General features: G+C 40.2%; 1 protein-coding gene across 4 annotated transcripts in view; it reads left to right on the forward strand.

The window, feature by feature from the left end:
• The window catches only part of BNC2 (basonuclin zinc finger protein 2), a 793,258-nt gene that overhangs the window by 640,271 nt on the left and 128,557 nt on the right, over nt 1-24,430 (forward strand). For all 4 annotated transcript variants that reach the window (XM_077475239.1, XM_077475236.1, XM_077475237.1 and 1 more), the window contains one exon: nt 13,095-13,330. In XM_077475239.1, the coding sequence (XP_077331365.1) occupies nt 13,095-13,330 (236 nt within the window). The remainder of the gene's footprint in view (nt 1-13,094; nt 13,331-24,430) is intronic.

The following is a 24,430-nucleotide window of genomic DNA, read 5'->3' on the forward strand; positions in this document are numbered from 1 at the left end:
TATTTTTTCATTTTTTTTACTAATAATGGCCAGGATCAGCGATTTTTACTGGGACTGTGGTGGACAAATTTGACCCTAAGTGACACTTTTTGGTGACCAGTGACACTAATACAGTGATCAGTGCTATAAAAATGCACTGATCACTGTATAAATGGCACTGGCAGGGAAGGGGTTAACACTAGTGGTGATCAAAGGGTTAAGTGTTCCCTAGGGAGGTGCTTTCTAATTGTCAGGGGGACAGACTGACTGGGAGAAGAGAGAGATATCGCTGTTCCTAATCACTAGAAACAGCTGATCTCTCTCTCCTCTCCTGTCTGAACGGGGATCTGCCTTGTTTACATAGGCAGATGCCCATTTTTCTCCCTTTCCCGCAATAGCGGGTGGCTGGCGGTGTGCCCACTGTATCTAATGCACAGACCGGCATACAGGTACATCGGTTCTTGCAGCCAGGCAGCTCTGCCTTAGTATATGTGTGGTGGGCAATCTGGAAGTGGTTTAAAATGATATAACGGTAAGTGAAAAATTAAGTCAAACCATTTCTTGTTTTTTGGAAATGTGTTGTAAAACAATGAGGTTGATTTGCTAATAATGGAGAGTGCAAAATCTGTTGCAGCTCTGAGAAGAAACCAATCATCTTCCAGTTTTTTTTTTTTTTTTTTTTTGGCAAAGCCTAATTGAACAAGCTAAAATTAAAAACTGATTGGCTACCGTGCACACCAGCACCACATTTTGAAATTTCCAGTTTAAGCAAATCAACCTCAATGGATTCACAAATTGATTTTTGTGATAAAAGGCATCTAAAAAATTGTTAGTATAATCCAAGAAACAGCTATTGCAGTTTTTTCAGACCATGATCTATATCCCTTGATAGTCTAAGGCCGCGTACACACGGGCGGATTGTCTGCCCAACTAAGTTCGTCAGACAATCCGACAGACAGTCCGTCCAAACTTTTGAATGAACGGACTTGCCCACACACGGCACTTTTTGAGCGGACTAATACGGCGGACCAAGTCCGCCATACAATCCGCTCTACTTTTGAAATGAATGGACTCGCCCACACACGCGGAGGAAAGTCCGCTCATTTCGAGCGCGTCTCCAGGTAGGCGGGGCCCGCGAAGGAGACGTCGCTGGCCCCGCCGCCTGGAATGGACTTAAAGGGGAACCCCAACGCCGAAAAAAATCGGCGTGGGGGTCCCCCCCAAGTCCACAACAGACCCTTGTCTGAGCACGCTACCCGGCCGGCCAGGAAAGGGGGGCGAGCGAGCGCCCCCCCCTCCTGAGCCGTACCAGGCCGCGCGGCCCCCCCACCCCAAAGCACCTTGTCCCCATGTTGATGAGGACAAGGGCCTCTTCCCGACAACCCTGGCCGTTGGTTGTCGGGGTCTGCGGGCGGGGGGCTTATCGGAATCCGGGAGCCCCCTTTAATAAGGGGGCCCCCGGATACCGGCCCCCCACCCTATGTGAATGAGTATGGGGTACAATGTACCCCTACCCATTCACCTGTGAAAAAAAGTACAAAAAAAACACAACACAGGGTTAAAATATTTTATTGCACAGCTCTGGGGGTCTTCCGTCTTCGGGGGTCTTCTCGCCGGACTCCTCCGCTATCTTCTTGTAGCTCTTTTGCTAGCGGAGGAGTCCGGCTTTCTTCCTCGCCGCCGGCCTCTTCCCCCGACTTCGGGGGTCTTGTCCCCCTCTTCGGTTCTTCTGCCGGGCCACCGCGCCTTCTTATAGCTCTTTTACAGGCGGTGGCCCGGTCTTCTGTCGCCGCCGTCGCCGCCGTTGCCTTCCGTTCTTCTTCTTCTTCTTCTTCTCCAGGAGATGTTGCCTCGACGATCTCTCCGGCCGGAATGCCAGAGCCGCGCTGCACGGCCACTTATATAGTGACAATGGGGCGGTGTCACATGGTATATGTCACATGGGCTGGTCACATGGGTTGATGTCACATGGGGACTATGACATCGTAAGGGGGCGGGGTCACCATGTGACACCAACCCATGTGACATATACCATGTGACACCGCCCCATTGTCACTATATAAGTGGCCGCGCAGCGCGGCTCTGGCATTCCGGCCAGAGAGATCGTCGAGGCAACATCTCCTGGAGAAGAAGAAGAAGAAGAAGAACGGAAGGCGGCGGCGGCGGCGGCGATAGAAGACCGGGCCACCGCCTGTAAAAGAGCTATAAGAAGGCGCGGTGGCCCGGCAGAAGAACCGAAGAGGGGGACAAGACCCCCGAAGTCGGGGGAAGAGGCCGGCGGCGAGGAAGAAAGCCGGACTCCTCCGCTAGCAAAAGAGCTACAAGAAGATAGCGGAGGAGTCCGGCGAGAAGACCCCCGACAACGGAAGACCCCCGGAGCTGTGCAATAAAATATTTTAACCCTGTGTTGTGTTTTTTTTGTACTTTTTTTCACAGGTGAATGGGTAGGGGTACATTGTACCCCATACTCATTCACATAGGGTGGGGGGCCGGTATCCGGGGGCCCCCTTATTAAAGGGGGCTCCCGGATTCCGATAAGCCCCCCGCCCGCAGACCCCGACAACCAACTGCCAGGGTTGTCGGGAAGAGGCCCTTGTCCTCATCAACATGGGGACAAGGTGCTTTGGGGTGAAGGGGCCGTGCGGCCCCCCCTTCCCCAAGGCACCCCCCATGTTGAGGGCACGCGGCCTGGTACGGCTCAGGAGGGGGGGCGCTCGCTCGCCCCCCTTTCTTGGCCGGCCGGGTAGCGTGCTCGGACAAGGGTCGGTTGTGGACTTGGGGGGGACCCCCACGCCGATTTTTTTCGGCGTTGGGGTTCCCCTTTAAGTCCATACCAGGCGGCGGGGCCCACGACGTCTCCGTCGAGGGCCCCGCCTACATGGATACCCGCTCGAAATGAGCGGACTTTTCTCCGGGCGGGAAAAGTCCGCTCATTTCAAAAGTAGGGCGGACTGGCACACACACGGGCGGACTGTCCGCTGAAATGCGAGTCCGACGGACAGTCTTTCCAACATTCCGAAAGACTTTGTCCGCCAGACTGTCCGCTGAAAAAGTCCGCTGAAGCACACACGAGCGGACTGTCCTCTGAAATGTGTTTCGGCGGACTAAGTTGGGCAGACAGTCCGCCCGTGTGTACTAATAAACTCTGATGGTCTTACTCACTGAGTTTCCAACGAAAGTTCCTGACCGCAAGGACTTGCCTACACACGATCATACCAAAGTCTGTTCGTTTTGAACGCAATGACGTACACTAGAAAAGGAAGTTCAATAGCCAGTAGCCAATAGCTGCCCTTTTGTCGTATTTGGTCCATTGGACCAGCATACAGATGAACGGTTTTCCCGATAGGAGTTGATTCCGTCAGAAAGATGTAAAACATGTTCTATTTCTAGGTCCGTCAGACTTTTTTAAAAAGAAAGTCCGCTGAAGCCCACACACGATCGGAATATCCGATGAAATTATTCCGTCTGACCTTTTCTGCCGGAGAGTCCGGTCATGTGTACACGGCATGAGTCTGCTCTACGATATCTTAGTCATGATTCTAATGACAAGTATGCATTCATTTGTTCAGTAGCACTCTGTACTGGTTTAGCAGCAACATGTGCTGTGTGACATTCGATGTGTACATGATATTATTAATAAATAGAAGCTGCCTGTAGAACTCTAGATCTTGGCGGTAAATGTCCGTGGTAACAAATCCTGTACCCACATATTTACACTAACTTATACCGTGTTACACCAAATTATTTGGCTGTTATTTTGAGCTCACGTAAAAAAAATCCTTTAGTTCCCAGATTAGAGAATATTCAGGCAGCTCAGGGATCTCTTCTGGATAATTAAGCACAGAACATATTTTCCTTTAATATATAGATAGATCTTAGACCTGCAAGAAATCATTTGACAGTTTTATTTATCCTACGCATTTAGTGTACTGTACACCATTTCTACAAAGAGATACGTATTTTTGTCAGTTTTTGTTCAGTAATTAAAATATACTCAAATTCTGATTCTAAAATCTTGCAATCACAGCCATTGTCATTTGGAAAATATCCACAATATTATACTATACACAATTGGCTTTGCATTAAACAAAATGCATTTAAACCAATATTAAAATTCATAATATTGTAAATATTACTCCTAGTACACATCTGTGTAAATTCTAACACTATTTTGAAAGCAATTCGCAGGTGTTTGTTTATGGATTTAATTATGGATTTGAGATGCTGGTTTAAAATTAGGGTAAAAAATATGCTCGGTGCTCATCATTAAGCCTGAAACTTACTGTTTTTAAATTTTTGAGTCTATGAAGTCTATAACTTGCTTGGTAGCAAACTTGCCAGGATAGAATTATCCATTTGCTCGAGTTAAGTTAGTGCCTAGAAATGCTCTTTGAGGAAGTGTTGACAAAATGTCCTGTCCTGCAGATTATGAGCTTTTGGAAGATGCTATCCATCCTTGGTACTCCAACATGTCAGCATTCTCTATAATTGAGACCATGATGCATCAGCTGGTTTTAATTTAATTCAAATTATCATTGAGCCATTGGATATTAATGAATATGGTTGCCATAAACCTGGAGCAGATGAAGTAATACAACCAAGGGAGGCCCTATATAAATAGAATTCATTTTTCCATTGTTATCAAATTCTTACCTAATGATAGATTTTTTTTTCATTCTGGATAGAATAGAAAATAGTTAGAAGCACTGTCGTGTTTTTATTGTTTCTATGTCCCTGCTGGGAAGATTCACCCCTCTCATTGTCCTAGTCATTGCTACTAAATCAAAAACATAAACGTAATGTACCATCGTCTTATCAAATAGAAAATTGGGACAGAAGGTTAGAGGCAACTATGGACGTTTGTGGTATGGCAAAAACTCACATTAACATTGGTTTAAAAAAGTATGAATTTATTTAAGGCAACAACATAATTTTGAAAAGGTCCTATGAAGAGAGAATAAACAATAACATTGTCTTGGTGACCATTGTCATTGGGCCTGAAAGTGAGGGAAAATCTAACATTTTGATTTGTCACAACAATGTTAGTATAGTTGAAATCTTTCTATGGGGATGTTTGTTTTGATGACCACTTACTTTCTCTTACTTTATTGAGATTGTTTTGCTTCAGGTCAGGAAGTGGAGAAAAATCTTCCAAATGGGATTTAGCTAAGAAAAATGTCTGTGTTTTGGCTCTATTAAAACACTTAAAAAATACATTTTGGATCTAGATTTAATATAAACTACACATCTAGACTTGTCTGAAATGGTGAATGGAGACCTGACATTTCCCTTACTGCATGCAACCTATGCCAAAGACACTCAGTCTTTATAACTGTTAAAAAAAAGCTAATATAGCCCGCACAAAGTATACAGGCATACCCCACTTTTAAGTACGCAGTGGGGTTTATTTACTAAAGCTGAAAAGTGCAAAATCAGGCTCACTTCTGCATAGAAACCAATCAGCTTCCAGGTTTTATTACCAAAGTTTGACTGAACGAGCTGGGGTCGGAAGCTCATTGGTTTCTATGTGAGCCTGATTTTTCACTTTCCAGCTTTAGTAAATAAACCCTATTGTGTACTTAAAAGTGGGGTATGCCTGTATACAGTCACTTCAATCCTTGCTTCCATTTGGGTTTTACATCCTTCTATTAAGTCCAGGCAGAAGGTTCATCTAAAATCAACCTGGGTTTTCTGCGGAAATTCAGTTGAGTTATCTTGTCCTGTGAGCAAGCATGGATGTTTTCATTAAAATCCTCTCTACAAAGCCCTGCAGTGTTTTTTTTGTTTTTTTTTAGAATGCATTCTGCCTCCATCTCTACCTGATCTCAAGACCTGTGACATGTCTGTGTTCTGTACCATCTGTTCAGCACACTTTTGCTTGATTTGAAGATGTCTACTAATGCAATGCTGTGATAACTACAATCCCTTCAGTTCTGCTTGATGCTTGAGGCTGTAAGGTCTCAAAAGCTCCTAATGAAACACTTGTCATCTCCTCTAACCAAACCTACTTAGCCCTGCTGTTCTCAACTGATCTGCACCTAAGCTCGTATAAACCCAGTCAATGCCATTCAATTTCTTTTTCTGAAACTATTTTTTATTTAAAACTGATTCTGTATACTTGTTCTTGAGCTATGCAAGCTGCAATTTTAACAAAATTAACCTGTTTATTTTCCCACAAAAATTGGCAGCTCTGCAGACCATAGCTCAACTATATCTTTCTTTGAAACTGAGATATTTGTAGTTGGACAGACTAAGAGAAAATAAACAGTAAAGAGCGCATTTTGAACACTTGCAGAGTGTTTTTTTGGGAGAAACTCCTCTCATGCTTTAGCTTACGCTTGGTGGTGTAAGTTATATACTGGTCAAGTAAACAGTATATTTTAAAATGAAGCACAATTAAGTTCCAAACTTGAATTGTTTTCTCTTATAAATGTTGCAGTTATATGTATGAAAACCCTAACAATTTATTTGCTCTGTTTTGGCCTGTTACCTAGCCCATGCAAAGCATATCTATTTGATAAGTGCAACAAATATCTGTTGATTCTCACAGAAGACTTGTGAGCTCATAACTTCATGTGCTCTCTACCTGTGCTGCACGTTTATCAGTTAGCATTGTTCCAGTTCTCTATATCGACTACAGAACACTTCCCTTATAATTTGGAAAAGACAAGGATAAGGAGTTCTGTAGTCCTGTTGTTGGGCGAAAATGCTTCTCATGCATAGATACAGTACAGTTCGTAAACTTGTCATTCTAGGAAAGGAAGTGAGTTACTACCAGGATCGCCAGGTGAACATAAAGGTATAAAAGCCTGAAAGAAAATAAAAATGAGGACTGGTAGGCTGTAATATATTAAACTTTTGTCTTTGGGTTTAGATTTTTTAATATTCATTCATAAGAGTCTCATTAGGAATAACAATATCCAACAATCCAAGTTAAACCCCACATCTGATACCTGACAGTACTCTGTAGCCAGGCAGAGAAATCATTAAGGAAGGTTTATCCTGGTCCAGAAGGCTAGTTCACAGCAATTCATACAGTGCGCCTCATATGAGGAAAGGGATAGAGAGGGAGGTTAGTTAAGAACCAGAAAAGTTCTATGTGGGGATAGAAGGATTCCAACTCTACCTCCCTACCATCCCCTGAGTCTGGGAGAGTGAGTCCAGAGGAGACCACTATGAAAGAGGAAAGCAGGAGAGGTACAGTCAGATTCTTAAAGGCAAGTTTGAGTAACAGCAAGTAGATTAAAAGAGCTAGACTGTCTTGCATACACACAATCACATCAAAGTCCGACAGTCAAGAACATGGTGACGTACAACACGTACGATGGGACTAGAAAAAGGAAGTTCAATAGCCGATAGCTTCCGTCTCGTACTTGCTTCAGAGCATGCATAGTTTTTGGTCCGTCGGAACAGCATACAGATGAGTGGTTTTCCCAATAGGAATTGTTTCCATCGGAAATATTTAGAACATGTTCTATTTCTAGGTCCATCAGAATATTCTACATAAAAAGTCCGATGGGGCATACACACGATTGGAATATACAATGAAAATCTCCCGCCGGACGTTTTCTGTCGGACATTCGTGTTTACGCGACATAAGAGCTGAATGGTGAAAATAAGGTCAATTTCCAATGGTCAAACCCTTTTCTGCTGTGTACCAGCAAATATTTTCTGGGCTTGGCTTACCTCAGTGTGAAATTCAGATAGACTTCTTGCACTAGTATTTCCATATTTGAATGTTTTCCAAGTTGTTACAGGTTGGAGAGAAAGCCTTTTACAATTTTGCAATATAAAATATGTAACTAATAGGCATTAGTTAACAAGACTTTGTAGGACTCATTGACTCAGTCATGTTGCTACCCTTAGAAGACAACTGAGGGATTACAGCATATGTGGAAATGAAAGGCTTTTCAAGCCATTATCACACCAAACATACAAAGATTGGTCAACTTCTTACAGCATCATAGCACTTCTTTTTAATTCCACCACCTCTTGTATAAATTACGCCCTAAATGTCTCCATGGAGAATAACCAGAAGCAGCCATATGTATATAAATACCAATGAAAAGGCTCTGGTCCGTAGGCTGAATAGAAAGCCAATCTGTTCTTGACATTCAACCAAAACAAACTTTACAAACTCACCAGTTGAAAAACTACGAAATAAGCACTTTAAATTTAGAATTTGCCACAGCTGTGTATGTCATTCTTGTGAAACACAAGGACCCTTTTCAGTCCACTTCCTCCAAAATGTCAGCTTCTTTACTCTGCAAAGTATGTGGTTTTAAGATTCATTAAGTTCCCCTTGCTCAATGTGTAATTACTCCTTTTTCAGTGACTGCATACATTCAAGCTCTGAGCACTCACAGCGAGTGGAGTTTTGGCGAGTAAAAGTGATGCTCACAGCTGAAGTGCTTATCAGATAAACATTCACTGCTAACATTACAATGTTTTACTTACAGCTTCTGATTTAGGTTAGGGGAAGACAGACATAAAAGAAAAAATCCAAATCGGGAGTAATAACTGATTAAGAAAATATCATCACTAAAGATTTCATAGTGTTGTGTATTTAATACTAACACAATATTAAAATCAGAGTGAATGAACAAGCTGTGTGTGAGTAAATCAGCTGATAAGACAATTATAAATACAAAGAATATTTAAATTTGGCTATGTGAGCAGCTTACTGTGCAAGTGATAAGGAAAGAATTTTTATCACAGTACAAGACACTTATTATAATGTCCTGTTATTCTATATGATATGTTCAGGTGTCCGTTTAATGATATGTTATGTATCCTACTTGCAATACTGCACCAGATCTGGTCACCTCATTGTGTGTACTTACACATTTCAAAATAGATTGTTAACTTAAAATGGACCTGAATATTTAGCAGACCCCTAAATACACATTTAAAATGTATATGTTTACTGTTTTACCCACCAGATCATTTTTAATTCTCCTTAACCAGTCTTGTTATTTAGACACCCCCTGCCACCTAGCACCCACATAGTCAAGTAGAAAACATATTTTCTGACTCAGTTTTGCAGCTTCCTATGACACCACTTAGATTGAGCACTGAGAAAGAAGGTAACCTGGAAAGTTGTATAGCTAAACTAGTAAACAGTAAACTGATATTCCTGGCTACACCATGTGGAGGAGCGAAGTGAATAACAAATCTGGCAGAACAGAATTACAACTGTTTTGGCAAGGAAAACATTTAAAAGGATGTATTTCAACTGTGATTTTAGCCGTTGACCTGAATTTCTATTGTGAGGTGCCCAAAAAACAAAATCTGTCAATATGAGCATAAATGAAATTGCTTTAGCTGCATATGCTAATACCTATGGACATGGAAGGGGTAGTCAGATGTTGGCACTGCTTATCTCTTTGGGAGAACTGTAGTGACTGGTTGGCTGATAGATCACTTTGACTGATTCGTTTACCTAAAGTAACACATAATTTGCATTTTAACCTTAAAATATTAATTCACCTTTACAGAAAAAAAATAAAGGTGAACTAACACTGTACACCCTCTCCACCCTTCCCATGCCTCTGGTACCTACTACCTCCAGAGATGCTAAGCTGTCAGTGCCCCACAGCCGGTTCAGTAGGCTGAAGATTTGATATCCCCGCTATTCTCCCTCTTCTCCGTGCAGTGCTCCCGGGACAAATCAGAGTGATGCTCTGTGATGGCGCTGACTAATCAGAATTTCTGTGGTCTGTCCTGGAAGTCTGTACAGAAAACAAGGAGAAGAAAAAAGATTTCAAACCCCCGTTCCACTGGATTGGCTGTATGAGCACTGACAGCTCAGCATCCCCAGAGGTAAATACAGTAGGGTCTGGGGAAGGAAGGGGGGGAATGGTTTAGGTGATCATCATAAAGAGAGGGTGCCATAATAGACAAATAAGTCAGATGACTCTATCCATATGGTGTTAGTTTACCTTTACATTTTTTCTGTTAGTTTACCTTTACATTATTTCTGTTTACCTTTACATTTTTTTATTCAACCATCAGTCTGAAGGAAAAAATAAAATAAAAGCTACCACTGTCCCCACAAACAAGGTGGATGAAGGAATCCCTGCCACGGAACATTGTATTCTGATAGCAGAACGCACCACTGTCAATATACACTGAACAAATGTTCTCCCACATGTCCCTTCAACAGAAGTTGATCCAATAAGTGACTTCTGGGGAGCAGGGACAATCACACACTGATTGAAATTTGACTGGTCCTAGTTGAACCAGCCAAATGTTGATAAGCATACGACCAGTTTTAATGTTTTGAGCTAGGGTAGTTACAAAGACCATGTTACCCCCTTCTTCTACATTTAAATAGTTTACACATGTTTGTTTTAAGGATCAGTTTAGTTCTTTGCAGTAAAACACACATTAACCACTTAAGCCCCGGACCATTTTGCTGGCCAAAGACCAGAGCACTTTTTGCGATTTGACACTGCGTCTCTTTAACTGACAATTGCGCGGTCGTTGCGATGTGGCTCCCAAACACAATTGATGTCCTTTTTTCCCACAAATAGAGCTTTCTTTTGGTGGTATTTGATCAACCCTGTGGTTTTAGTTTTTTGCGCTATAAAAAAAAAAGAGCGGCAATTGTGAAAAAAAAGCATTATTTTTTACATTTTGCTATAGTAAATATCCCCAAAAAATCTATAAAAAAATTTTTTTTCCCTCAGTTTAGGCCAATACATATTCTTCTACATACTTTTGGTAAAAAAACAAATCACAATAAGCATTTATTGATTGGTTTGCACAAAAGTTATAGCGTTTACAAAATAGGGATAGTTTTATGGCATTTTTATTAATAATTTCTTTAACTAGTAATTGCGGCGATCAGCGATTTTTTTCATGACTGCAACATTATGGTAGACACATCGGACATTTTTGACACATTTTTGGGACCATTGTCATTTATGCAGCAATCAGTGCTATACAAATGCACTAATTCCTGTGTAAATGACACTTGCAGTGAAGGGTTAACCACTAGGGGGCAGTGTAGGGGTTAAGTATGTCCTGGGGAATGATTCTAACTGTGGGGGGGCGTGGCTATGTGTGGCACATCACTGATCTCTGCTCACGATCACAGGGAGCAGAGATCAGTGATACTGTCACTAGGCAGAACGGGGAGATGCTTGTTTACATTAGCATCTCCCCATTCTTCCTCCCTGTGAGACGATCGCGGGTATCCCCACGATGACTCATGGAGCTTGCTGTGGCGCGCCCGCAGGCCGCCTCTTAAAGGGCAACGTACAGGTACGTTAGTTTGCCTGTACCAGCCCTTCTGCCGACGTATATCGGCGTGAGGTGGTCGGCAAGCAGTTAACATGAGGGGACTGCCTTTACACAGTGCACCTTAATGCATGGTGATGTAACACACAGACAAAAAGTTACTAAAAAATTTAACCTCCCTGGCGGTATGATTCAGTCTGGATTTAGGTGCTGAAAGCGGTACAATTATTTTGCATGGAAATTTGGCGTTTTATATTGTAGTGCTGTAATTCTTGGGAATAACTCTCTTAAATCTGTTCAAACCAGAGTCTAGCAGACATCCCGGGTATGATAACGTTTATAATATAATAAAGAATAAAAAATATTTAATAATGTAATCAAATCCTAAAACACTGAAAAAGGGACACTTTTTGGTTGCTATGGACAATCTCCAAATTTCAGGCAGAAAAAACAGTATTTATAATATAAAAGTGCATGCAGGGCACTGCACAGACCACTAGGGACAAAGGGGGTGTGTATTTTTTTAATACAGTACTGTAATCTGTAAGATTACAGTGCTGTGTGTGTTTTGTGTCTTTTAACTTTTTTGAATTTGGCGCCGATCTCTGATCCCGTGCACCATAACGTCGCAGGGAACGGAGCTTGGCGGCACTCGGCACTGTGAATCGAGCGGAGGACAGCTCGCACACACAACGTGGAGGACATCGCTGGATCCAGGGGACAAGGTAAGTAACTCTCCATGTGTCCTCCCCTGCATACAGCGATGCTATCCCGAGTCTGGCTCGGGGTTACCGCTCCTGTCAGTAAAATCCCAACCCGAGCCAGACTCGGGATTACCGCTAGGGGGGTTAAGAATGTTCAAATTGTGGGAATATTCACTTCAGTTATTCAATTAGGTGAAAAGAAAATCCCTCTTTACGCATTTCATCTGCACATACAGTAATTGAATAATTCAAGTGATTATGTGAACACTTTAGTAAGTCAGCCTTGAGATTTTAAGGGATCCTAAATGTTCTATGGGGAGGGGATTGTTGAGTCTATTCCGGGGCAGTTCCTTGGTGTGACTCAGCGGGATTATGTTGTGTTGTGCTGTTCTTAAATTTTCAATCAAATGACTGTTGCTACTGCAGAATTTTGCCACCATAATTTAAACAATAAGTAGTAACAGGGAGAGTGAACCTGGAGAACTTCTAAGTATAAGTTTGTAGCAAGAAATCATGCAAACTCTTCCAGTTTAAAAATGAATAATGTGTCCGATTAGGCAGCCTCTGATTGGACAGTGCAGTTTTAAATGCTTTTAGAACATTAGTTATAGCAAGTATTGGTAATATTCATTCTGTAAGGGTTTAGAAAAATCAAATAATCAATATGTCGTTTTTTTTAAGTCAAGGTTCCTTTATAATATTAATAACATATTTTAAACTGATACTTTGCCATGTTTCCTCATTTTAGTATCAGTAATAAATCACTTTTCTTCATAGTGAGTTGTGGAATGACAGAAATGTCTAAAAATAAACAATTCTTGGAGAACTTTGTTTATTCACTTCTATTTTTGCATGACTTCATTCCCTGGCTAGAAAGCTAAGAGATTTCCATAGTCCCCTTGATTGTGCAGAAGCATACAGTGCTTTGCTAGACAATGCATTATCCTTAAGGGGCATATTCTCTAAGCTCCAGCAGCTTTGGTGTAAAATCCCTCCTGCCGTCAGTATTGCCATTTCTAGAGCCAGAAGATTCCTAATTGAGTTAAAACAAGACTGAGAGTGACTTAGACCTTGTTGCTTGAAAAATCCACTTACAAGTTATCAACATTATGGACTGATCTTTTAATACAGGCATCTTTTTATTTTTGTATTTCTCTATTACTACAGCTTTGGACAAGCTCAGCACTCAGCACCTGTACCACCCAACACAAGTGGAAATTGTACAATCTAACGTAGTGTTTGACATCAGCAGTCTTATGCTCTATGGTACACAGGCTGTACCTGTGCGGCTCAAGATCCTGCTTGACCGGCTCTTCAGTGTCCTCAAACAAGAAGAGGTACTGCACATATTGCACGGCTTAGGATGGACACTGCGGGATTATGTTCGCGGATACATACTTCAGGTAAGATATTTAGAAAGGGTAAGAAATCATATATGCATAATAATATTTGGTGTGAAATCATCACATATATGGACAAATTTCTCAGTGTTAAAGTAGTTGTGAAGTTATTTATTAATAAAAGCATTTTTAATAGATGCTACAATATATTTGAATAATGCTTGGTTACATAAAAAAACAAAAAAAAAACAAAGTTGCCTGTAGTGCCTGTAGTGTAGGTTGTTAATGTTCACATGACCGCTCCTCAAAGACCTGCAAGTGGGGGTTTAGAGAGCAGGGCAGACGTCATTGCAGGAATTGACTTAATGCCACTGAGCATCAGTGTTTCCAAGGAATTTAAATGCAATTATAAATGGTGGCATTGCGTCACTTCCCCCCTTCCCCAGCAAAGTCCAGTGGCAATCAATGGAGGAGGAATGGCCGAGAGGGGGCTATAAGCTGACCATAGAAGATACAGGCACACTGTGCTTGTAGCTATATGCCAGATGACAGAGGACATAAATTGATCAAACTGTTTTGTTGCTAGCATGGTCAGTTTATTAACAGGAAGATAGGAACTTACAGTAACGTTATTAAAAAATGAATAGCAATATTAAGAGACAGATACATCTTTTTTTTTTTTTTTTTTTAAGATTACAAACACTTAAATATGATTTGTAAGACCACGCACAGTTTCCAGTGAATAAAGCCATCTCATATAAACATCATACATTATTTAAATTCCTAACATTATAATAAAGCATAATTAACTCTATCCTACAAAACAGAGCATTAGCTTTATTATATCAATGTCAAAATGCAATACAGTTTTTGTAAGTTGTAAAACGAATAAAAAGGTTTTATGACATCACTTATTTTCTGGTCAAACCTTCTTTAATGGCGTAACAGCTAGAGATGTCCAATGATAGTTTAAACTGCTATATGTACTAAAATTGCTTTTCATAAATACTACAGTTTTCTGTAAATGTTTGAAATCAAAAGCAATCTATTCAGGTCTCAAGTATCCATCCAACAGCCTAAGCCTATATTGGATTTTTTGGACATGCAACCCAAGTAAAATTAAACACATAGATTTGCTTATAAACTTTAAACTGTTCCACATGAAAGGGTAAAATCTCCACGATAGAGTTTCTAGTTTTGTGGCAAAGTAATGGCACTCTTTCTTCTGTTACACTGGAAGGCTCAAACGTCCTTTCCAGCTCCTGTTCCTGATAGATAAAATAAAAAAGCATACTGGCTGCATCAACCCAAAACCAACGTTTTTAAAAAAAAGCAGGAATATGAATTTTAAATGAATTTAAATGGATTGTTTTTGTGAAAAGTAATAACAAACAGAGTTTCAAGTCTCACAACTTATATCGGTATCTTGTGGGTAAGTACTGTTGTTATGTAACAGTTTTTAATGTATGTAATATGGGCTTATTATTTCCCTATATATTTACTAATCTGCAACAGGCATATATGTGTCTTTCACTCAGGAAGGTTCTCACCTTTCCACCATAAACTTTTCAATGTATTTGGAAAATTCCTGGCGCTATTATGACAGCATATAGTTGCGTCATAGTACCTTCCACAGTGGTACATTTTTGCACACCCTGAGCAGCCTTTGCAGGTTACCACTGTGATGAAAAGTGTGCCAAATATAGAATTTATTTTTGTTCATAATGACCAATAGAGTTATAGGTTATATTTTTGATGTCAAGAATTTTGCTCTACCAACCGCATGCTGCTGGCCAGAAATCTTGGTCTCCAAGTTATGTGATATGTGATGTCAGAAGTCTCTTCACTCCCCAGCCAGGACCTGCAGGAATTTGTGTTGGTCTGAAGCCTTTTAAAACTTATTTAGCAGGGAAAGAACAAAAAAACAAAACAGGAAGCCTTCTACCTGCTCTCTATGGACATACAAATATGGCAGCAGTGTGTATTTTTGAGATAACACATGAGGAGTGCACAGGACAGCTCCAAGATTCTGACAGGAAAAACTGATATTTTATGCATTTATTAAACAGATATAACAAAACACTTTCAGTAGTATATTTAAAACGCTGAAACAGAACAAATAAGATAACATTAATGATAGGGTTTACATACATTTAAAGCACATGCATTAATGTATGCTTTGTCAAGGATTTGTTAAAGCAGCCTAGTTATTTGAGTGGACTGCCAACACACCACAACAAATCAGAAATACACCTGCATAAAGCAGCACACCACAACACAAGGTAATGTATGGTGGTGTGCTAAAGACAGGTGTACTGGAGGTGTATTCCTATAGTGCATTGGGGTGCCATTTAAAATGAATGGCACTGCAATGCACTAATGCATGCATGGTGTTTTATTGTGCACACTACAGAAACACATAGGTGGGAAGCCAGCCCTTAATGTAGTACAGGCATACCCCACTTTTAAGTACACAATGAGGTTTATTTACTAAAGCTTGGAAGTGCAAAATCAGGCTCACTTCTGCATAGAAACCAATACGCTTCCAGGTTTTATTACCAAAGCTTAATTGAACAAGCTGGGGTTAGAAGCTCATTGGTTTCTATGCAGAAGTGAGCCCGATTTTGCATTTCCCAGCTTTAGCAAATAAACCCCATTGTGTACTTAAAAGTGGGTTATGCCTGTATGTGTTAAGCTTAAAGTGTATTTCCACTTTTGCAGTCAAAATTAAGATAACCTCACTATATGTTTGTTATGTGCTACCATTAATGCACCATACATAATGCCATACAATGCCTAAAATACATCTTTCAGCTTTGAGATGTTTCTGAGGAGAAGGTCTCATGGCTGACTGCAAACATTTATGAACATGGTCACAGTGGAGTTGATTTTCTAAAACTGGAGAGTGCAGGATCTGTGCATGGTAGCCAATCAGCTTCTAACTTCAGCTTGTCCAAATCAGCTTTGCTAATAAAACCTTGAAGCTGATTGGCTACCATGCAGAGCTGCACAAGATTTTGTATGCTCCAGTTTAGGTAAATCAACTCCCATGTCCTCTGTCCCCACACAGAATGGGAACACATTAAGTGTTATTTTTTTAAGAAATACAGATTACTATCCTTCCCCCGTAAAGTACTATGTGATTTAAACAGATGGGTGGGGGGTCTGGTTGCTAGAGGCAACAATAGCATTCTTTCTCGGAAGTCTTTAATAAATAAGGCGGATAAGATTTCTTGATTTAATATTATTTAATTGAAAGTTTTTACAGAGAGTAAAGAAATGCCAATAAAGATTTCAAACAATTTGCTATTTTCTCAGCATAAAATGCATATATGATAATAAAAAAAAGAGTGAGCATTATAATCAAAGGAAGAACAGAATGACGATCATTATCACATTTGAAACACTTATGATCTGTGCTCAACCATTTACAGTCTAGCCATTATAGCAGTGATGGTGAACATTGGCGCCCAAAATGATTTGAAACTACATTTCCCATGATGCTCATGCACTCTGAAGTGTAGTTGATCATCATGGGAAATGTAGTTCCAAAACATCTGGAGTGCCAAGGTTCGCCATCACTGGCATAGGTCCTTGAATGTATACTGTCATAAATTCAAGTATAGCTCTGAACAGCATCTAAAATAGCATACAGGCTGTTTGCAGCATGCTGTATGCTGCACGTCCCAAGTGCCCAACAATGCCAGGAATTTATGCTTTACAGGCCAAACCACCCAAGTACATGAGCCCATATCCAACTTTTGATCCACTGAAGAATGGCCCTGCCTAAGTAAACCAAGCAAAAGTAGCTTAGACAATACCCCTATCGTTATCAACAGAGTACTGTCACGATTGACTGAGTAACATGTGTCTATCATATTAATATGGGAGAAGACAATCAACCAAAAAGCTCTTATTAGACAAAAGCATCAGCATTAAGTACTCTTCTAATCTCTTCTAATACGAATCGGGAAACATTTGATTTAGAACTAAATTAGATGTTTTATTATGTTGTCCTGTAAACTTGGTGTAGCAGAAAATTGCTTGATTTTCACCATACTCGTTAATGTTGCTGGCAGCATTTCTGCTATTGGATTACATCTTTTTCAGACATCATTAAAAACATACAAAAACAATCAGAGTGCTTTGTCTTTATAGACAGAGTCTTTCTGCAGATGCGGACTGGAATGGTTTATGTAAACACTTTAAAAGAGAAAGAAAAAGTCTCTTTTTTGGACGACACCCATCTATTAATTTTAACCACAAAACACTGTAAATAATGTTAACTTCCATAAAATAAACAGACTGGTGGTTATGCACCATATGTTTCATAATTATCCTGTGGATTTTGTTTACTGTGCTGTTACAAATCCCTCAGACAGCTCTGTGAAGCAACGTCTTTGCTAGACTGAAAGGCAGTCAGCACTTTCTAGCATCCATAAAAGGAGTTTAAACAAACCCAAGTGTCCCTGTCTAGTCAATGTGGCCATATTTAAAAGACGCGCATCGCTGTAGATTATTAGAATTTGCATGGATCACTTTAAGTCATTAAAATATGATTTAACATTACTAGAAGTATAAAGAACTCAATTCTGCACATAGCTATATATTAGTCAAACCAGTATACTGTTAAAATATGCATTACATTGGTGATGCATTTATAGCTGTGGCTCAGCTGTAGGTTGCATTACTGAATCTATAAAGCAGAATTATTTCAAAAAAATTAGCTAGTGTTTAGCATATGTAATTTTGTAGCTTCTTGCCCATAACTATGAAAAAGGTAATAACCATTTTTTACTAACTTGCTGCAAATTATTTCTTTACACCTTGAGAACATTTCCAAGTGTTTTAGGCTGAAAACATGTAATTTTTGGGGGCCATGACATTGATGGTAATCTGCGTGAGACAGCTCAGGTTTTGCATACTGTACGTCTCCTGGACCACGTGATCACATTTTTGCTAAGGAAGAACTCAGTGATGCTTGTGAACAACCGCAGTAACAGATAACCAAAACTTTTTTCTTTTATTTATTGCTTTTCTTTGTGTTAGTATTTCTTTAGTGAACTATGTACCACTGATAGAAAACTTTGAGTCAAAGAGCACAATCTCAACAACGAAATGCTGAAAATCAAGATTCCTGGTATGAGGGAGAATTAATTGAAGCCTTAAACTTTATGTATTAGTGGATTTTTCATTCCTTAAAGAGAAGTTCCACCCAAAAGTGGAACTTCCGCTTAAGGAATCCTGACCCCTGACATGCCACATTTGGCATGTCATTTCTTTTGGGGGGGTGTGGGTACCTTGTTTTGACAAGTGCCCAGCTCCCACTTACGCTCGGGCCTCCTAGGTAGCCCTTTCCTCACTGCAATCTTCTGGGACATGTCACAGGTCCCAGAAGACTGCCTGGCCTTTCAGGACACGCAGCACGGCTCGCGCATTCACGCAGTGCGTACCTGGCTGTGAAGCCGCAAGCTGTCACAGCTGGGTGCCAACAGTAGTAAAGCCAGTGCTGCGGAGAGAGGAGAGGGAAATGAGCAAGGCTTCAGGTGGTTGCATCCCTGGACCATGGGACAGGTGAGTGTGTGTTTATTAAAAGTCAGCAGCTATACTTTTTGTAGCTACTGACTTTTAATAAACATAGAACCGACTGGAACTCCAGACATTTGGGATAACAAAATATTCCAAAACATTACAGTGATATATATTAATAAACTGTTCTAATGGCTTTTTTTCAGTATTTTAGACAGAAGGGGGGAGATTTACTAAAACTGGAGCTTGCAAAATCTGGTGCACTTCTGCATAGAAGCCAATCAACTTCCAGGTTTTATTGTCAAAGTTTAATTGAACAAGTTAGAAGCCGATTGGCTACCATGCACAGCTGCACCAAATTATGAATGCTCCAGTTTTAGTTCATCTCCCTCAAGGTCTCCTTAACCCCAATACAATGCTAATCATGACCTTAGATATATATCCAGTGACAAAACAAAGTTCAAAGAAAAACTCCTGGGTCAGATATAAAAAGTGTTTAATTTTATAACTTGCAATTTCACTTCTAATTTACACAAAAACTAATTGTCAAACAACCCTATATACAGTACAGTATATGTATGTGTAAGTCTTTTTTATTCCACCAAGCAGTTCTTGGCTGTTCAAGTAGGGTGGCCTTCCTTGTCTAGTTAGAAGAAGTTAGAGAATATTTTATCCAATTTTCTAGAGCCTGCTAGGCAAAACCCCGCCTCTTTTAGGCCCCTTTCACACTGGGATGGTGCGGGTGTCGATGGTAAAGCGGTGCTATTTTTAGCGCTGCTTTACCGTCGTTTTAGCGGCCGAAAAAGGGTTAAAACCGCCCCTGCAAAGCGGCACTGCAGCAGCGCTTTGCCAGCGGTATAGCCGCGCTGCCCCATTGATTTCAATGGGTAGGAGTGGTTTAGGTGTGGTGAATACACAGCTCTTTCACCGCCCCAAAGATGCTGCTAGCAGGACTTTTTTTACCGTCCTGCTATCACACTGCTCCAGCACACTGGCGTGAAAGGAGTCGCTTTTTTCAGGTGCTATACAGGCACTATTTTTAGTGCTGTAGCACCTGAAAAACACCTCGGTGTGAAAGGGGCCTTACTGCTATGTTACAGCTGATATACATGGGGGGCAAGCTTAAGGGTCATGTCAGACAAGTGACTCTGTTGCTTAAGACAACTCGCCAATGATAGAATTACTAAGAGACAACTTACTATCCCCTAAGAGATGCTCTTTTGTTGGCTTGATCAGAAAGATATTTCTCCATTGCTGTTCCTGCTGCCTTCTGAATTCTGCAGTATTCATAGCCAGCAAGGTGGCGATACCCACAAGGAGAAGAAGCTGTTGGAGATGTGTTTCCAGCATCAGCTTCACCATAGGCAGGAAGGCAGAGGAGAAATGCCACAGTAGGTTACCCCACATGTGCTGGCCCAGCTCGCCGCTGCGACAAACAAGGAAAATTGGAATAGGCAGCTGCACACCGCATCGGAATACCAATAAAAACTTTCTTTATTGTACTGTAGACAGATGCAGTCACAGGAATGAATGGAAGGTTAACATGTTTCACACGTCTTGTGCTTAGTCATAATCAGGATCACCATGCATTAGCCTAAGGAACATCATTACTTCTTGTGGTCTCTGAAGACTACTGTTCATACATCCCTTTCCCCTATGCACTTTCAGTACAATGATAAATGCACAAAAACAACTGTAATTTTATTATACTGTAAGCTGCTTTCATTTTTCAGTTAGGAAAGCATAACTACGGGCAGTCCCCTAATTACAAACATTCGACTTACAAACAACTCCTACTTACAAATGGAGGGAGACACCAGGAAGTGAGAGGAAATCTACATCTAAGAAGGAAAATTCACTTCTGTAAAAGTTGTTATGGGAAAAAAGGTACCTCTGCTGATGCTTTATCACCAAGGCGTTTTTCCACAACAACCCAAAATTTTCAAAATCCAACTGTCATTGGGACAGAAAGTGAGGTGGAATCTTCTGAACATGGACACAGACAACAAAATAAACAGGGGTGTTAACCCTTCCCTATGCTATCCAAAGCTTACATTTTTTTTTGGGCTGGAGCTACACTTAAAAAATGTACCTGTTCTGACTTACAAACAGATTCAACTTAAGAACAAACCTACAGTCCCTATCTTGTTTGTAACCCGGGGTAGTATGTAAGATAACATTATACTCTATGAATGAGCATTATGACCTATGTATCCTGGTGCCTTACTTACAATAAATATCACTGCAAATTTTACACCGATGTCTCATGAAAATAACATAAATTACTCTATCATGTGCAAGAGTAAAAAAAATATATAAATGTATATCCTTTTCGTTCTACGCACTGTTCAAATGTACCCCTAGATAACATTTAGCACTTTTCTCTACAACTACGCTATGACCCCTTGCTTTCTATTGTGCTTGTAGAGGCTGTCCCCATTTCAGAAACCAAATTTGAACCTGAAAACTCAAGTTGCTAGATATAATATCAAAATGTATTCCTTATAAAAAATGTGTTTTCTTCCCAGTGTCTTGGCATCTGCTCTGAAAACATTTTACATCTGTTCTGCTAAAAGGCCTGGAGGACTGGGAGGGGAAGCAGAGTGCATGGATTGTGGGGGGGAGGACTGAAGGAAATGTTACAAATCTCTTAATTTTATCATTGATGCTCATGCAATTTGAGCATCATATTTCGTGACAGGGCTATCTCTTTCACATCTCCGTCCCTCACTTTGTGATGACAGTGCCGCCTGAGAGCAAAGCATTGTTCCAGAGTCCCCTCATCCCCTCTCCCTCTTGACTTCAATTTGCAAGCGCAGGGCTCGTTCCAGTGACAGGCAGGTCGTTCATGCTTGAATAACTTGCGCTCTGAGCTGTACAGTTTGTGGCATCCATGTAATGCTTAGCAGTAGGTACAGCTGTTAACCATTCACTTATAAATAATCTCCCCCTCCCCTCACAACCTGTCTCGCAGGTAGTATACCTGTCACCATTAATAACTCACAGTCTGTGTTCCCAAGTGATCTGGCCCATCTCATGTCATTCACAGCCGACTGGTGCAGAGGCCAGCAAGTGAAGTTCAAGCTGACAGCCTAAGCAATTCAGTCATGGCATTAGCTGTGAAATAATTTCATTTTGTCTGGGTTGTCTGGAGAAAACGACAGATCTGGTTTGCTTTTGGTATTCTCATGTATGTTTGGAAGAGTCACCTAACTGAACATCAATCTTCCCCACAAAGCGCTTGTAACCTGCTTTACAAAAAGGCCCTTTTGACAAGGTCAACAAAGAAGTGTATTAGTAACTTGTTGGGCAAATTAAACAATTTTTATCAAACGTATCACAAGGCCTCTGCTTTAAAATATTTTTACACTATAGTGCATGTACAATGGAAAAAAATGGAAAATAAATATATATATATATTTATATTATATATATATATATATATATATATATATATATATATATATATATATATATATATATATGTATATATATATATATATATATATGTATATATATATATATATATATATATATATATATATATATATATATATATATATAGATAGATGGGTGGATAGATAGATAGATAGATACACACACACACACACATCGTATATATATCCATGAAAAAAGGATGAATATACTTAGGTGTTGCAGTACATTCAACACACATATGGCACCAGGACTGCTGAACCATGTCTAATTAATTGCAGCAGGAAAGCATGCTCGCTACACATTTATGTGGTCAGGAATGGAGACGCTATTATGGACATGCTTTCATCGTTTTTCCTTTTAGGCTGGACAATTCAGCAATATTAGCTGAACTCTGGAAAAGAATTGGCATGTATAAGTACTTGAAAGAATCACTTGCATTCTTGAGCGTATAAAAATGTAACTGAAAAATAGCTAGGTGCAGCGCAAAAAGTAAAAAAAATATGCACCTGCATTATGGTTATCACTTCACATACAAACCACATGGCAACATCCTAAATGAACAAGTCTGTGTGTAGAACAATAAAATAAATGCCTCATATTGCAGAGAAAAAAATGTGATGTGTATTAAAACGTAAGCAGGGCCAATATAGCCATAAATGATAAATCGCTAATAATTTTTATATGGCATACATATGGCATACAAATCATAGCATGTTTCTGTACATGTTTTCTTTACTTACTAATCTCTATGTGTCTTTAGCATCTGAACTAAAGTACTTGATCATTACAGAATATAGGATGAACAAGCAAGTTTCTTTTACAATGTTAGCCCTTGTACACACGGTCGGACATTCCGACGGAAAATGTCCGATTGGACTGTGTTGTCGGATAATCCAACTGTGTGTGGGCTCCATCGGACTGTTCGGATATTCCGACGGACAAAGTTTTAGAGCTGGGATATAAAACTTTCCGACAACATGATCCGATCGGACTTTGTCCGATTGTGTGTAGAGAATTCCGATCGGACAAAGTGCCACGCATGCTCAGATCAAATTCCTAGACCAAAGCTATTGGCTACTAGCCTGAACGTAGTCACGTCGTAACTAAATAACGTCATCACGTTACGTACGATCGGATTTTCCGACAACTTTGTCCGACCGTGTGTATGCAACACAAGTTTCGGACAAAATCCAACGGATTTTGTTGTCGGAATGTCCGATCGTGTGTACAAGGGCTAAGGCTGGCCATACACATTTGTTGGAATTCTAAGCTATATTTTGTGAAAAAACAACAGGAAAAATGTAAATACAAAATGAAATATGGCCAGATAACTACATGAAAAAAGTAGTCATAATAATATATCTAACATAGACAGTGTAAGGCTGGCCATACACAGAGCGCATTTGCTTGATTCCTCCATCAGCACAGTGAGTGTTGATGTAGGAATCCTTCCTGCTGGGCCATTGTCTTCCCTTGGTGGGAGGGCGGGCAAAGCTGTCACTGCTGGGAGAAGAAAGAGCCGCTAGAGAGAATTGTAGGTAAAAACTGGCATGCTGGTTGTACCAAAATTGATCGATCAACTTGGTATATTCAGCCTGCCCGCACATGGCTCAAATTTCGGGCGGTTCCTGCTGAACCAGCTGAGATTCGAACTGTGCATGGCCAGCCTAAGACTGCCTTGTCTATATGATACCCCTAGCAGTTGAACAATCAAAATTGTAACATTCATGGCAATACTACTTGCAGACAACGCGGATATGTGTGGTGTTGACCTGAGCATATTTTACCATAAATGGGACGTTCAACAGATCAGTGTCATTAAAATTTTACTGCCTTTGAATTTACAAATAATAGTATGAGATCCAAAATATTAATGTGTGATCAATTACCATTAAACCTGAGTACACTGCATCTACTAGCCATAGCCATAGCCTCTAAACTTTGCATAATTTGGACATGATGTTATTTTGGAATGGGAGGCCCAACAGGTGCTACAGCTGTATACATAATCTCTAAACTGCCTTACCAGACAAGCTATTTAATTTCATTATTTAAACCCATTGCCGTTGCCATTGTTAATAACTATTGCCCACTGAGATAGTGAAAGGGGATTATAATTGTGCCAGAAAATTGTACATTACAGAAAGTATATAAAAAATTAGATTTTATTAGGTACAAACATTAAGACAAAAATGA

Source organism: Lithobates pipiens, unplaced genomic scaffold, assembly GCF_037356315.1.
Source record: "Lithobates pipiens isolate NorthernLeopardFrog02 unplaced genomic scaffold, aLitPip1_a1.2 Scaffold_13, whole genome shotgun sequence".
Taxonomy (NCBI): domain Eukaryota; kingdom Metazoa; phylum Chordata; class Amphibia; order Anura; family Ranidae; genus Lithobates; species Lithobates pipiens.